The sequence below is a fragment of the Borostomias antarcticus genome (assembly GCF_949987555.1).
Source record: "Borostomias antarcticus genome assembly, chromosome: 17".
NCBI lineage: Eukaryota > Metazoa > Chordata > Actinopteri > Stomiiformes > Stomiidae > Borostomias > Borostomias antarcticus.
In genome coordinates, this window is record NC_140250.1 from 2,054,322 (window position 1) to 2,070,735 (window position 16,414).

Consider the following 16,414-nt stretch of genomic DNA (forward strand, 5'->3'; position numbering starts at 1 on the left):
CATGAACACCATCACCATGATGATGATGATGATGCGATGATGTTGGTGAGGATGGTGATGATGATGGTGGTGAGGATGGTGATGACGATGATGTTGGTGAGGATGGTGATGATGATGATGTTGGTGAGGATGGTGATGACGATGATGGTGGTTGGTGACATTGCGGTGTTGGTGATGGGCGTACATTTTAATGTTTTATGTATGCTTGACGTGTGCTAAACAAATTCCGCTCTGGGGCAATAAAGGGTTCAATTCAATTCAATTCAATGTTATTGAAGCTGCTGCTAGTTGTTGTGAACTCATGAGCTAGCTGGCTATCCCGCTCTTATTGCGCTGGACAGAGAGAGAGCGAGAGAGAGAGAGAGAGAGGGGGCGGGGGGTTGAGAGAGAAGGAGAGAGAGAGAGAAAGAGGGGGGGGGGAGGGAGAGAGAGGGAGAGAGAGAGAGAGAGAGAGAGAGGGGGCGGGGGGTTGAGAGAGAAGGAGAGAGAAAAAGAGGGGGGGAGAGAGAGAGAGAGAAAGAGAGAGAGAGAGAGAGAGAGGGGAGAGAGAGAGAGAGAGAGAGAGAGAGAGAGAGATGGAAAGACGGAGAGAAGGGTGAAAGGATGTAAGGTGGGGATGGGGAGGAAGGGAGGGAAAGAGTTTTAGTAATAAGAGCAAATTCCACACATTTTCATACAGTAATGAGATGTCTTTCAGTTTCATATGCCTTAAATTAATCTTTACTTCAGGATGAAATATAACAGCCACTTAGGTAACAGTAGGAGAGAAAACAACTAACCAATCATTTAAACAGAAGTCATGAACACCAACATTCATGAATACCTGATTCAGTCATTATACAGAGAAAAAAGACCCCTTATACAGTATCAAAGTTCATCAACAATATCATATTTTATAATAGATGCTTATAAATGAATCTAAGACAAAATGATTGTATACAATGATCAAGTTAAGATTACAATATTAAAGAACCAAAGTTCAACAATTATAAACAAATGATGGCATGAAGATTTCCTTCTATTAGGCCTCCTGAAGTACAATGCAAGAACAATTATAAGTAATCAGCTGAATCTGAAACTGAAAATGAAAACAAAATGACTGAGAAAACCGTGACTGCATTAAGGCATACAAACCCAGGATAGAGTGGCTGGGTGAATCTAGTCTGAACTCTGCTTCATGAGGTTGCAAACTTGAGCCAGAGGCAACGTTACGTTCCTCTCCTCTTCCCCTGCCCCCCCCTCCTCATCTCCTCCCCCCTACTCTCCCCCCATCCTCTGGAAGGATCCCCCTCCCTCTACCACAGTTTACTAATCTCTGCACAGTCATTATAATTCCGAAGCCTAAACCCTGGATAGAGTGGCTGGGTGAATGTGGTCTGGACTTTGTGGAGGAGGGTCACTGTGTCAGAGACGCGGTAGAAGGACAGAGAACCTGCCTTGTGATCCAGGTACACTCCTACTCTGGAGGACTGAGGGACTGATAGTTTAGTCACAACATTATTATGTCTGAACCTGTAACCATCACTAGAGCAGCTTAAACACCAGGACTTGTTATTGAAACCAAACAAGGAGGAGGAGGAGGAGTCTGTTCTGCTGATGTCTTTATATGAGACTGCTATTTCAACACCACCTCCTCTCCATTCCACCTCCCAGTAACAGCGCCCAGACAGAGCCTCTCTACACAGCACCTGGGAGTAGCAGGTGAATCTGTCTGGATGGTCAGGATATGACTGGATCTGCTCTGAACGTGTCACCTTCCTGTTCTCCCCAGACAGAGAGAGGCGTCTGTATGCTGTGTTTGGGTCCAGAGTGAGCGGACAGGAATCTGGGAACAGAGCAGAGACCAGATCAGAGTTAATAACATGACCGTTCATCTGTCCCCCTTAAAGCTGGTATTGTTGATTTATCATTCAACAGAGAGAGGTGGAGACTTCACACACTCACAATGTAAGAAATGTGCTCTGGTCCTGGGCTCTGGAGGAGACAACACATCCACTAAAGAGACTTCAGAGTCTTCAGAGTCTTCAGAGTCTTCAGAGACTTCAGAGAGAGAGAGAGAGAGAGAGAGAGAGAGAGAGAGAGAGAGAGAGAGACACACACACACACACACACACACACACACAGATGTGTTCAATGTGTTTCATTGTGAACCCCAAATCTTTCCTCTGTTCACATTGTTTCTTATTGGACGAGACAGGATCACTTGTTGCTCTCCGTACTTTAGTGATATTTTTACAGAATAATTTTCTCAAAACTCCTCCAACACACCTGTGAAGGAAATGCTGGACCACTCTCCCTTGATCACGTCCTCTAGTTTCTCTCTCAGCTCAGAGACAGCCTTAGTCACATCACTGAAGAACTGAAGAGAAGGGACAGAGACGCTGGGGAGGTCTGAAGATACACTGGGACTGGAAACAGACTGGTAACTCTGGAGAGAGAGAGAGAGAGAGAGAGAGAGAGAGAGTGAGAAAGAGAGAGATAGGAAATAAACAGAAACACATACCAAGTGTACAGAATATTCTGCATAATCAATAGACCAAACCAGTTGATGTTCACATGTCAGGTACCAGGAGAGTCCAGCTACTGTACCTGGAGGAAGTGGATGTGGTCTTCTGTGTGTGAGAGCTGCTCCAGCTCCGCGTCTCTCCTCCTCAGCTCAGCTATCTCCTGCTCCAGTCTCTCCACCAGTCCTTCAGCCTCACTCACTGCTGCCCTCTGCTGGGCTCTGATCAGCTCCTTCACCTCAGAGCGCCTTCTCTCAATGGAGCAGATCAGCTCAGTGAAGATCCTCTCACTGTCCTGCTCTGCTGCCTGGCCAGAGCGCTGGACAAAGAAAGAAAGAAAGAAAGAAAGAAAGAAAGAAAGAAAGAAAGAAAGAAAGAAAGAAAGAAAGAAAGAAAGAGTTCAAGTGAAACCAATAATCCTGAATGTGACAGTTATAACTGTCCTACAGGTATCTCCTAGCCTCATAACACCATCCTGATCTGTGGAGGAAAACTGAAAGAGAGCTGGTGAGTTCAGGATGGTCTCACGAGGCCAGGTATCTCCCTCCACCATAGCTAGAGTAGCTGACATCCTGATGCTGACCTGGAGAGACTCCACAGCCTGCTGGACCTCCTTCAGCTCCTTCTCTCTCTCCTGGACTCTCTGCTGGACTTTCTGCTGACTCAGACCCAGCGTGCTCTGGAGATAAACACACAAATTACAACAAAACATTAAAAGTTACAGTAGAAACAGTACTGGAGCTCTGTCATAACACAGCTACAGTATCACCAACATTGGTACAGCTGGTAAACATGAGATGAACTTCAACCCCTGACTGTCCACTACAGGTATGTACGCTGTAGCTCTATAGGCTAAAGGTTAAGTTTACATACATGGTAAAGATTTACTATAGGTCATTTATACAGGTATGTCATAGAAGCAAGTATCCATCCTTGGTATCAAAGGTGTATTTGACGTCACTCAGAAAATGAGCAGGACGACTCTCTCTTGTGATGATCAATTAATGAGCTACTCTCTACTGTAGCTCTGCCTGCAGGCACTGAAAGAAGGACAATATCCCCCCTTCTAACATGTCAGGAGGGGGAAAAGTTTTGGGTCTGATGTCACTTTGATGGGGCAACATAAAAGTTCTCCTGCATTTCCTGATATGAGTCAGCACTTGGTGACGTTGTATAGTTCTTTATTGTACTGTATGTAGGCCAGATAAGAGTTCACAATGGACTTTTAACTTGTGACAGACTATGATAAAATAATAATCATCAAAGACTAAAAGTGGTGTTTGTCTCGGTCAAATTATCACTCATTTCAGTATTTTGGGTTGATATATTTCTACTTTTTAAATATATTTTAGCCGTAACCTATTCAGATCTCATATACTGAAGACTTTTTATCCCCTTCAAAAAACATGGATGAAAAACAACCCTGTTTCTGTCATCATAATTCAATGTTCATTCCAATTAACCTAAATCAAATCAAATCAAACTTTATTTGTATAGCGCACTTCATACACAGAGGCAACACAATGCGCTTTCTGACCTGGTCAGGTCTTACCTGTTTCTCTGCCCTCTCGGCTGTGGCTGACACCGTATCATGGCCTTTATGTGCATCCATGACACACATCAGGCAGATACACTGCTGGTCTGTCCGACAGAAGACCTCCAGCAGCTTGTTGTGACTCGAGCAGATCCTCTCCTGCAGTTCACACGTGGCTTTGACCAGCTTGTGCTTCTTCAGACCAGGAACCTGGTAGTGGGGCTGGAGGTGAGTCTCACAGTAGGACACCAGACACACCAGACAGGACATGAGGGCGCTCTGCTTCCTGGTCCCGGTGCAGAGGTCACAGGTCACCAACTCTGACCCAGCTGGGCTGGTCAGCTCAGAGGGGGCGGCCCGGGCTCCTCCTGTCTCCTTCAGCTTCTCCACCACCTCAGCCAGCATGGTGTTCCTCATCAGGGCAGGCCTTGGAGTGAAGCTCCGTCTGCACTGGGGGCAGCTGTAGATTCCCTTCTGTTCATCCTGGTCCCAGCAGTCCTCGATACAGCTGCTACAGTAGCTGTGACCACAGGGGAGGGTGACTGGATCCTTTAAGAGGTCCAGACAGACAGAACAGCAGAACCGATCCTGGTCTAACAGAACTCCCTGCTGGGCCATGCTGGTGTGTCAGGGACACAGTCACTCACTCACAGACGCAGAGAGATAAGAGTTTGAGAGAGAAAAAGAAAGAGAGCGAGAGAGACGGAGAGAACACTTTCGTTTCCTAGGAATAGAGAGTGAGTACTGGGAGGAGCAAGGGATTTCCTGGTCCTGCCAGGGGGCGTGGATTAGAGAGAGAGAGACAGAGAGAGAGAGACAGAGAGAGAGAGACAGAGAGAGAGAGAAACGAAGAAAGGAGATTTCTAATTGTTTTGTCCTTTGCTTGATATTTCCAACAAAAAATATCTTCATAGTGATGATTGTTCATTTCAACTGAGGTCAGGTGTCTGCTGGAAGGGATTAACCCTTCACATATGAACTGTTGCGATATTAAATATCTTGTTCATGTTCTAAAGTACTGAATCCCTGTGTCCTGTGTGTATTCCTGCTCATCAACTCTAGTTTGATCGATGTAGAGAGCTTTTAGAAAGCAAGTGCACAGATGTATCAGAAGCAGAACACTCATAAAATGCAACCTGATCTGTTGTACAGATAAAACTCTAGACGACATGTTAGAAAAGCATTGTGTAGGGTTGGCCGGTGTAATGTAGGCAGGAAAACAGAAAACAACATGAGCTGCTAGCATGGTTTATTCACCATCATTTTCGCGGTACATTTTCATTTCACTTTCTGTATTATATTCTATCATTACTCACAATGTGGAACAACCAATAGTCTGAACTTAGAGTGCCACCTAGTGGCGTAACTGGATATAGAACTGCGTTGCGTTATGCCTTAATGCCAGTATTGTACAACACAACACATTTGTTTTTCATATTTAATGTTCATTCCAATAGCATTAAGAAAGCACACCATAGAAAATATTCCACATGTATCTACATTTATTGAAAATGTTTCACTTGGGTTACGGACTATAAATCAGTAGGAACAGCCAACCCTTATTCCAGCATTTAAATAGTCTTTGACCTTTGTCTATTTCAACTGTATTTGAACTTTGACCTCACATGTCTGGTTTTGCTGTTCATCACGCTGGTTTACCACCCGTCCCATCCTCAGAAGATACTGGGAACTGATGGTGCTCTTCAATTCCCTCAACGTGCTTGTGCGCTGTGAATGGCATCTCTGAATCCCTGTGTACCCCTTCCTCCCTCCTCACGCCATGACATCTCCTCCCTTTGACGCACTGATATTACATTCATCCCCCCGTCTCCTCTTCCTCTCCTCCTCCACGTCTCTCCTCCTCCTCTCCCTCCCACCTCTCCTCTCCTCTCCTCTCCTCTCCTCTCCTCTCCTCTCCTCTCCTCTCCTCTCCTCTCCTCTCCTCTCCTCTCCTCTCCTCTCCTCTCCTCTCCTCTCCTCCTGTGATGGCTACACTCACAGCCACACAGCTGATTTAACTTGGTAACCCTCTGGCTCTAACATTACATTCATTTCTCTACAGCAAGTAAGTGGGGGATTGTGGGAAGTGTGGTTCTTAAAACGCAGTGCCGATTTTATCACGACCAGAGGGGCTGCCAAAGTGCAGAGTTATCTCATGTAGCTTTAAGTTGGTAACCTTCTGGCACTTACATTACATTCATTTCTCTTTTGTCCTTTATATCAGGCACACCATGGTCGGACTGTTACGTCCGGTATGTCTTTTATGGTTATGGGTAATGTAGGCCTACATTTTTGGTTGTGTTTGGATTAATGTTTTGGTGTCTTGTTATTGTTTTTTGTCTCCCCCTTGTGTTCTCCATTTAACATTTCTTTTCAGCTGAAGAGCTCACCTGGTTCAAATCCCCATTCATCAGCAGTCATCACCAATCAACCAATCATCATCCATTTCCTTCCTAATAAAAGCCTTCCTGTTTTTTAGTTCTGCGCTCTCTCTCTTGCCTGTGCTGTGGCAGGGCCAGGTGTTGGGTGGGTAGTTTTGTTCTGTTTGTGTTTTTCCTTGTTTTAGAGTCTTCTAGTTATGTTAAGTTGTTTATTGGTTCTCTTAGTTACACTCTGTTTAGTTTGACCAGCTTAGTTTTGTATTTTGTGGTTTTGGCTCATAGGGAAACGTTTAGGTTAAGTTTAGATGCCCATGGGTTTACATTTTTACATTCATGTAGTTATTTTGTTTACTTCCTCAGTTTAGTGGTGGCACCACCCCATGTATTTAGGGGTGCTCTTTGAGCACCTGTTAAATTGGTGGTGTGTTTTCAGTTTGTATTATGTATTTAATTTGGTGCCACCCTTAGTAACCTTTTCGTTCCCTATGTTGCCGTAATTTTGAGTTGGTGTAAATAAATATCTGGTTTTACACCTAAAAACTGTTTGTGTGTCTGTGCCCTCACTTGACCGGTCTGTTTTAATGTTGGTTGCCCTGGTCCTCCGACCCTTAGGGGGCGCCGTAACACGGACAAATAAATGACATTACAGGTTCTTCTGTCATACATCACACATGTTTGTGTTCTGTGTACTGTGCTACATGATGTTCTTCATAGGCATTTTCACGGTGGACAAACGCATCCGGGTCGATCCCAACCAGAAGCCCTGGACGACTCGGAAGGTCCAACAGCTGGTAAGAGAGAGGAGCAACGCCTACAGGGCGGGCGACAGGGCTCACTACAGCACGGCCAGAGCTAACCTGAAGAGAGGGGTCAGAGAGGTCAGAGCTAACCTGAAGAGAGGGGTCAGAGAGGTCAGAGCTAACCTGAAGAGAGGGGTCAGAGAGGTCAGAGCTAACCTGAAGAGAGGGGTCAGAGGTCAGAGCTAACCTGAAGAGAGGGGTCAGAGAGGTCAGAGCTAACCTGAAGAGAGGGGTCAGAGAGGTCAGAGCTAACCTGAAGAGAGGGGTCAGAGAGGTCAGAGCTAACCTGAAGAGAGGGGTCAGAGAGGTCAGAGCTAACCTGAAGAGAGGGGTCAGAGAGGTCAGAGCTAACCTGAAGAGAGGGGTCAGAGCTAACCTGAAGAGAGGGGTCAGAGAGGTCAGAGCTAACCTGAAGAGAGGGGTCAGAGAGGTCAGAGCTAACCTGAAGAGAGGGGTCAGAGAGGCCAGAGCTAACCTGAAGAGAGGGGTCAGAGAGGCCAGAGCTAACCTGAAGAGAGGGGTCAGAGGCCAGAGCTAACCTGAAGAGGGGGGTCAGAGAGGTCAGAGCTAACCTGAAGAGAGGGGTCAGAGGTCAGAGCTAACCTGAAGAGGGGGGTCAGAGAGGTCAGAGCTAACCTGAAGAGAGGGGTCAGAGGTCAGAGCTAACCTGAAGAGGGGGGTCAGAGAGGTCAGAGCTAACCTTAAGAGGGGGGTCAGAGATGTCAGAGCTAACCTGAAGAGGGGGGTCAGAGAGGTCAAGTCTGACTACAGAAGGAGGATCGAGGACCATCTGGACAGCACCAACACCAGGCAGGTGTGGCAGGGAGTCCAGCATCTCACCAACTAGAAGACCGACCTCGGCGCAGCCGAAGGTGACGCCTCGCTGGCAGAAGAGCTCAACCTCTTCTTTGCACGCTTTGAGGTAAAGCCACCAGAGGCCACACCCCACGCCACGCCCCACAGCGGCCCCGCCCCCACAACAGAGGAGCACCAGGGGAGGAGCGCGCTGCGGCCCGTGTCCCCGAGGAAGGCTGCTGGACCCGACGGCGTCCCCGGAGGTGTGCTGAAGGACTGCGTGGCTCAGATGGCTGGAGTCTTCACAAGGATTTTCAACCGGTCCTCAGCCCAGTCCACTGTCCCACCCTGTGTGAAATCCTCCACTATCGTCCCCCTGCCCAAGAAACCCCACATCTCCGGCCTCAACCACTACAGGCCAGTAGCACTCACACCAATGGTGATGAAATGCTTTGAAAAACTGGTCAGGGACTACATCACATCACTCCTCCCACGTAGCTTTGACCCCCACCAGTTTGCTTATAGGGAGAAGAGATCAACAGAGGACGCCGTAGCCACGGCCGTCCACGCAGCATTAGCCCACCTGGAGAAGCAGGGGAGCTACGTGCGGATGCTCTTCCTAGACTACAGTTCAGCGTTTAACACCATCCTCCCCCACAAACTGGGGGACAAGCTGAGGGATCTGGGACTTCCACACTCCATCTGCATGTGGATCAGCAGCTCCCTGTCTGGCCGCAGCCAGAGGGTCAGAGTGGGCCTTCACACATCCACAACTCTCAGTGTCAGTACTGGCGCACCACAGGGCTGCGTCCTGAGCCCCCTACTGAACACCCTCCACACACACACGACTGCACCCCCGCCCACCACAGCAACACTGTGGTAAAGTTTGCGGACGACCCCACGGGGGTCGGGCTCATCTCAGTAGGGGATGAGTCCGCCTACAGGGACGAGGTGGAGCAGCTGTCAGCGTGTTGCAGAGAGAACAACCTGCTCCTCAACACCGCAAAGACCAAGGAGCTCATCATAGACTACAGGAAAAAGAAAAGGCACATTCCACCACTGACCATCAACGGGGACTGTGTGGAGAACGTGACCGACGTCCTCTTCCTGGGAGTCCACGTTGAGGAGGGCCTGACCTGGAGTGTGAACACCTCTGCTCTGCAGAAAAAGGCCCAGCAGAGACTGCACTTTCTGAGGGTGCTCAGGAGGAATAACATCTCAGAGAGAGACTGCTGGTGTCCTTCTACAGATGCTCCATAGAGAGCATACTGACATACTGCATCTGTGTGTGGTACTGAACACCAGCTGCTCGGCGGCCCAGAGGAAAGCGCTCCAGAGGGTCTTCAACACGGCCGAGAAGATCGTGGGACGCCCTCTCCTCACACTGGGAGACCTTCACAGTTCCCGCTGCCTCAAGAAAGCCCAGAACATCACTAAGGACACTTCCCACCCCGGACACTCACTGCTTGAACTGTTGCCGTCGGGCAGGCGGTACAGATCATTCAAAACAAGAACAAACACACTCAAAAACAGTTTTTACCCAACAGCAATATCCACACTCAGTGCAGCAATAAAATTATCTGTGATTCAATACATTTCATGTGCAATATGGGAATGTGCAATGACAGAGAATGTATCGTTCTGTTTTTGTGTTTTTGTGTATGGTTGTGTGTGTGTTTTTGTTTGACTAAGCATATCTGTATTTATTTACTTATTTAGAGAGAGAGAGAGAGAGGGGGGGGGAGAGAGAGAGGGAGAGAGAGAGATGGACGGACGGAGAGAAGGATGAAAGGATGTAAGGTGGGGACGGGGAGGAAGGGAGGAAAGAGTTTTAGTATTTAGTATACAGTAATGAGATGTCTTTCAGTTTCATATGCCTTTATTTAATCTTTACTTCAGGATGAAATATAACAGCCACTTAGGTAACAGTAGGAGAGAAAACAACTAACCAATCATTTAAACAGCAGTCATGAACACCAACACGATGATGATGATGCGATGATGTTGGTGAGGATGGTGATGATGATGATGTTGGTGAGGATGGTGATGATGATGGTGGTGAGGATGGTGATGATGATGTTGGTGAGGATGGTGATGACGATGATGTTGGTGAGGATGGTGATGATGATGATGTTGGTGAGGATGGTGATGACGATGATGGTGGTTGGTGACATTGCGGTATTGGTGATGGGCGTACATTTTAATGTTTTATGTATGCTTGACGTGTGCTAAACAAATTCCGCTCTGGGGCAATAAAGGGTTCAATTCAATTCAATTCAATGTTATTGAAGCTGCTGCTAGTTGTTGTGAACTCATGAGCTAGCTGGCTATCCCACTCTTATTGCGCTGGACAGAGAGAGAGCGAGAGAGAGAGAGAGAGAGGGGGCGGGGGGTTGAGAGAGAAGGAGAGAGAGAGAGAGGGGGGGAGAGAGAGAGAGAGAGGGGGCGGGGGGTTGAGAGAGAGGGAGAGAGAGAGAGAGAGAGTAGAGAGAGAGGGGGGGGGGAGAGAGAGGAGAGAGAGAGAGAGAGAGAGAGAGGGGGCGGGGGGTTGAGAGAGAAGGAGAGAGAGAGAGAGAGAGAGAGAGAGAGAGGGGGGGGGAGAGAGAGGGAGAGAGAGAGAGAGAGAGATTGGGGCGGGGGGTTGAGAGAGAAGGAGAGAGAGAGAGAGAGGGAGGGAGGAAGAGAGAGAGAGAGAAAGAGAGAGAGAGAGAGGGGGAGAGAGAGAGAGAGAGAGAGAGGGGGGGGGAGAGAGAGGGAGAGAGAGAGAGAGAGAGAGAGATGGGGCGGGGGGTTGAGAGAGAAGGAGAGAGAGAGAGAGGGGAGGGGAGGGAGAGAGAGAGAGAGAAAGAGAGAGAGAGGGGGAGAGAGAGAGAGAGAAAGAGAGAGAGAGAGAGATAGAGGGGAAGAGAGAGAGAGAGAGGGGGGGGGAGAGAGAGAGAGAGATGGAAAGACGGAGAGAAGGGTGAAAGGATGTAAGGTGGTGACGGGGAGGAAGGGAGGGAAAGAGTTTTAGTAATAAGAGCAAATTACACACATTTTCATACAGTAATGAGATGTCTTTCAGTTTCATATGCCTTTATTTAATCTTTACTTCAGGATGAAATATAACAGCCACTTAGGTAACAGTAGGAGAGAAAACAACTAACCAATAATTTAAACAGCAGTCATGAACACCAACATTCATGAATACCAAATTCATTCTACAGAGAAAAAAGACCCCTTATACAGTATCAAAGTTCATCAACAATATCATATTTTATAATAGATGTTTATAAATGAAATTATTGTATAAAATGATCAAGTTGAAATTACAATATTAAAGAACCAAAGTTCAACTATTATAAACAAATGATGGCATGAAGATTTCCTTCTATTAGGCCTCCTGAAGTACAATGCAAGAACAATTATTAGTAATCAGCTGAATCTATTAAAACAAAATGACTGAGAAAACCGTGTCTGCATTAAGGCATACAAACCCAGGATAGAGTGGCTGGGTGAATCTAGTCTGAACTCTGCTTCATGAGGTTGCAAACTTGAGCCGAACGTTACGTTCCTCTCCTCTTCCCCTGCCCCCCCCCCCCCCCCCCCCCCCCCCCTCATCTCCTCCCCCCTACTCTCCCCCCATCCTCTGGAAGGATCCCCCTCCCTCTACCACAGTTTACTGATCTCTGCACAGTCATTATGATAACCAAGCGCAAACCCTGGATAGAGTGGCTGGGTGAATGTGGTCTGAAATTTGTGGAGGAGGGTCACTGTGTCAGAGACGCTGTAGAAGGACAGAGAACCTGCCTTGTGATCCAGGTACACTCCTACTCTGGAGGACTGAGGGCCTGATAGTTCAGTCCAAACATTATTATGAATGAACCTGTAAACATAGATAGAGCACCTTAAACACCAGGACTTGTTATTGCAACCAAACAAGGAGAAGGTTCCCTCTGTTCTGCTGATGTCTTTATATGAGACTGCTATCATAACATCACCTCCCCATTCCACCTCCCAGTAACAGCGCCCAGACAGAGCCTCTCTACACAGCACCTGGGACCACCAGATGAATCTGTCTGGATGGTCAGGATATGACTGGATCTGCTTTGAAAATGTCACCTTCCTGTTCTCCCCAGACAGAGAGAGGCGTCTGCCTGCAGTGTTTGGGTCCAGAGTGAGCGGACAGGAATCTGGGAACAGAGCAGAGACCAGATCAGAGTTAATAACATGACCGTTCATCTCATCCCCTTAAAGCTGGTATTGTTGATTTATCATTCAACAGAGAGAGGTGGAGACTTCACACACTCACAATGTAAGAAATGTGCTCTGGTCCTGGGCTCTGGAGGAGACAACACACCCACTAAAGAGACTTCAGAGTCTTCCGAGTCTTCAGAGTCTTCAGAGACTTCAGAGAGAGAGAGAGAGAGAGAGAGAGAGAGACACACACACACACACACACACACACACACACACACAGACACACACACAGATGTGTTCAATGTGTTTCATTGTGAACCCCAAATCTTTCCTCTGGTCACATTGTTTCTTATTGGATGAGACAGGATCACTTGTTGCTCTCCGTACTTTAGTGATATTTTTACAGAATCATTTTCTCAAAACTCCTCCAACACACCTGTGAAGGAGATGCTGGACCACTCTCCCTTGATCACGTCCTCTAGTTTCTCTCTCAGCTCAGAGACAGCCTTAGTCACATCACTGAAGTACTGAAGAGAAGGAACAGAGACGCTGGGGAGGTCTGAAGATACACTGGGACTGGAAACAGACTGGTAACTCTGGAGAGAGAGAGAGAGAGAGAGAGAGAGAGAGAGAGAGAGAGAGAGAGAGAGAGAGAGAGAGAGAGAGAGAGAGAGAGATCAATAGACCAAACCAGTTGATGTTCACATGTCAGGTACCAGGAGAGTCCAGCTACTGTACCTGGAGGAAGTGGATGTGGTCTTCTGTGTGTGAGAGCTGCTCCAGCTCCGCGTCTCTCCTCCTCAGCTCAGCTATCTCCTGCTCCAGTCTCTCCACCAGTCCTTCAGCCTCACTCACTGCTGCCCTCTGCTGGGCTCTGATCAGCTCCTTCAACTCAGAGCGCCTTCTCTCAATGGAGCAGATCAGCTCAGTGAAGATCCTCTCACTGTCCTGCTCTGCTGCCTGGCCAGAGCGCTGGACAAAGAAAGAAAGAAAGAAAGAAAGAAAGAAAGAAAGAAAGAAAGAAAGAAAGAAAGAAAGAAAGAAAGAAAGAAAGAAAGAAAGAAAGAAAGAAAGAAAGAAAGAAAGAGTTCAACTGAAGCCAGTAATCCTGAATGTGACAGTTATAACTGTCCTACAGGTATCTCCTAGCCTCATAACACCATCCTGATCTGTGGAGGAAAACTGAAAGAGAGCTGGTGAGTTCAGGATGGTCTCACGAGGCCAGGTATCTCCCTCCACCATAGCTAGAGTAGCTGACATCCTGATGCTGACCTGGAGAGACTCCACAGCCTGCTGGACCTCCTTCAGCTCCTTCTCTCTCTCCTGGACTCTCTGCTGGACTTTCTGCTGACTCAGACCCAGCGTGCTCTGGAGATAAACACACAAATTACAACAAAACATTAAAAGTTACAGTAGAAACAGTACTGGAGCTCTGTCATAACACAGCTACAGTATCAGCAACATTGGTACAGCTGGTAAACATGAGATGAACTTCAACCCCTGACTGTCCACTACAGGTATGTACGCTGTAGCTCTATAGGCTAAAGGTGAAGTTTACATACATGGTAAAGATTTACTATAGGTCATTTATACAGGTATGTCATAGAAGCAAGTATCCATCCTTGGTATCAAAGGTGTATTTGACGTCACTCAGAAAATGAGCAGGACGACTCTCTCTTGTGATGATCAATTAATGAGCTACTCTCTACTGTAGTTCTGCCTGCAGGCACTGAAAGAAGGACAATATCCCCCCTTCTAACATGTCAGGAGGGGGAAAAGTTTTGGGTCTGATGTCACTTTGATGGGGCAACATAAAAGTTCTCCTGCATTTCCTGATATGAGTCAGCCCTTGGTGACGTTGTATAGTTCTTTATTGTACTGTATGTAGGCCAGATAAGAGTTCACAATGGACTTTTAACTTGTGACAGACTATGATAAAATAATAATCATCAAAGACTAAAAGTGGTGTTTGTCTCGGTCAAATTATCACTCATTTCAGCATTTTGGGTTGATATATTCCTACTTTTTAAATACATTTTAGCCATAACCTATTCATATCTCATGCACTGAAGACTTTTTATCCCCTTCAAAAAACATGGATGAAAAGCAACCCTGTTTCTGTCATCATGATTCAATGTTCATTCGAATTAACCTAAATCAAATCAAATCAAACTTTATTTGTATAGCGCACTTCATACACAGAGGCAACACAATGCGCTTTCTGACCTGGTCAGGTCTTACCTGTTTCTCTGCCCTCTCGGCTGTGGCTGACACCGTATCATGGCCTTTATGTGCATCCATGGTACACAGATAACAGATACACTGCTGGTCTGTCCGACAGAAGACCTCCAGCAGCTTGTTGTGACTCGAGCAGATCCTCTCCTGCAGTTCACACATGGCTTTGACCAGCTTGTGCTTCTTCAGAACAGGAACCTGGTAGTGGGGCTGGAGGTGAGTCTCACAGTAGGACACCTGACACACCAGACAGGACATGAGGGCTCTCTGCTTCCTGGTCCCGGTGCAGAGGTCACAGGTCACCAACTCTGACCCAGCTGGGCTGGTCAGCTCAGAGGGGGCGGCCCGGGCTCCTCCTGTCTCCTTCAGCTTCTCCACCACCTCAGCCAGCATGGTGTTCCTCATCAGGGCAGGCCTTGGAGTGAAGCTCTGTCTGCACTGGGGGCAGCTGTAGATTCCCTTCTGTTCATCCTGGTCCCAGCAGTCCTCGATACAGCTGCTACAGTAGCTGTGACCACAGGGGAGGGGGACTGGATCCTTTAAGAGGTCCAGACAGACAGAACAGCAGAACTGATCCTGGTCTAACAGAACTCCCTGCTGGGCCATGCTGGTGTGTCAGGGACACAGTCACTCACTCACAGACGCAGAGAGAATGAGATTGACAGAGACACAGAGAAAGAGACAGAGAGATTGTCGCGTAAATAATTCGCTAAGTTCTTGATCAGTAGTCAAAATAATTCAGAGTCCAATAAGAAAGGCACTTGAGGCACGCAGAGTCCAATGCAGCAGGCTTTATTGCTTCTTCAGTGAATACAGCAGTAAAGCCGGACACACATTTCTGTCATCTGTCCGCTGCCTTATACCCTCTGGCATTCCCCGCCCTTCTATCTTGATCACAACCCCTTTTTAAAAACACGCCCCTAACTTGGCACGGACCTACTGGTGTCCTAAAATGCCTAAACATGACCTAAAATAACCCCCTAAGACACCATTAGGTTTGGCTGGGGATCTTTGTTTTTTTCTCTTTTTTTTAAAAACAAGAGAGTGAAAGTGAGTGACACAGAGAGAGAAGGTGAGTGAGACAAACCTCCGGACTTTCCCTCACTGTGCACCTGTTTGGCCACTAAAAGCAGAGAGACAGGGAGAGTGGTCAGACAGACAGGGAGAGTGGTCAGACAGACAGGGAGAGTGGTCAGACAGACAGGGAGAGTGGTCAGACAGACAGGGAGAGTGGTCAGACAGACAGGGAGAGTGGTCAGAGAGACAGGGAGAGTGGTCAGACAGACAGGGAGAGTGGTCAGAGAGACAGGGAGAGTGGTCAGACAGACAGGGAGAGTGGTCAGAGAGACAGGGAGAGTGGTCAGACAAGCAGGGAGAGTGGTCAGACAGACAGGGCGAGTGATGGTAACATCAGTGTTTGCTACATCCATTTTTTGCTCTCTAGGATAGCTTATACAATACAATGGGATGATTAAATGCAGGGGGTTGAATCAAATTAAATCACAAAAAGATCACTTTCGTTTTCTCAGAATAGAGAATAGGAGGAGGACTGGATTTTCTGGTTCTGCCAGATGGCGTGGAGAGAAAGAGGAAGCCCTTGACAGACTCATGAGCACAGCCTCGCCATTGAGAGAGGCCGCCACCGGCAGACCAGGCTTGTGCAGAAGACAGATTGTGCAACCACTGTACCAAGTTTCATACATTTTCATCAAACGGCGTGAAAACGCCAGCATTTTGAAATGTGCATTTTGAATCAGTTACTATAGCCCCACCTAGGGACGAATCATGGTATTTATTTATGGTATACAGTAGTTACTCGTCGTCTCTAGTGCAGCATGCAAATTTGTTGCATTTCTGGTGAAGGACCTTTTAAGTTCCAACCGACCAGAGCTAGAGCTTGGGTTCCATGGTTACAAAGGTTACATGACCACACTAAAAGTTGGCATGAACCCACCCAGCTAGCAATCATTTGTTCTAAGAATGTGA

The 16,414-nt window shown here is 47.3% G+C and overlaps 1 protein-coding gene across 1 annotated transcript; it reads right to left on the reverse strand.

Annotated features, from left to right (window-relative positions):
- Positions 1-1,295: 1,295 nt before the first annotated feature.
- LOC311319943 (E3 ubiquitin/ISG15 ligase TRIM25-like) lies at positions 1,296-15,034 on the reverse strand (the record flags this gene model as incomplete). The annotated part of the gene is made up of 12 exons (XM_084451577.1): positions 1,296-1,825; positions 1,945-1,995; positions 2,269-2,428; positions 2,590-2,823; positions 3,088-3,183; positions 4,027-4,657; positions 8,673-8,742; positions 9,079-9,172; positions 12,655-12,789; positions 12,932-13,165; positions 13,466-13,561; positions 14,405-15,034. 12 exons carry the CDS (start codon positions 15,032-15,034, stop codon positions 1,296-1,298), a joined length of 2,961 nt encoding a protein of 986 aa, XP_084307703.1.
- Positions 15,035-16,414: the final 1,380 nt, after the last annotated feature.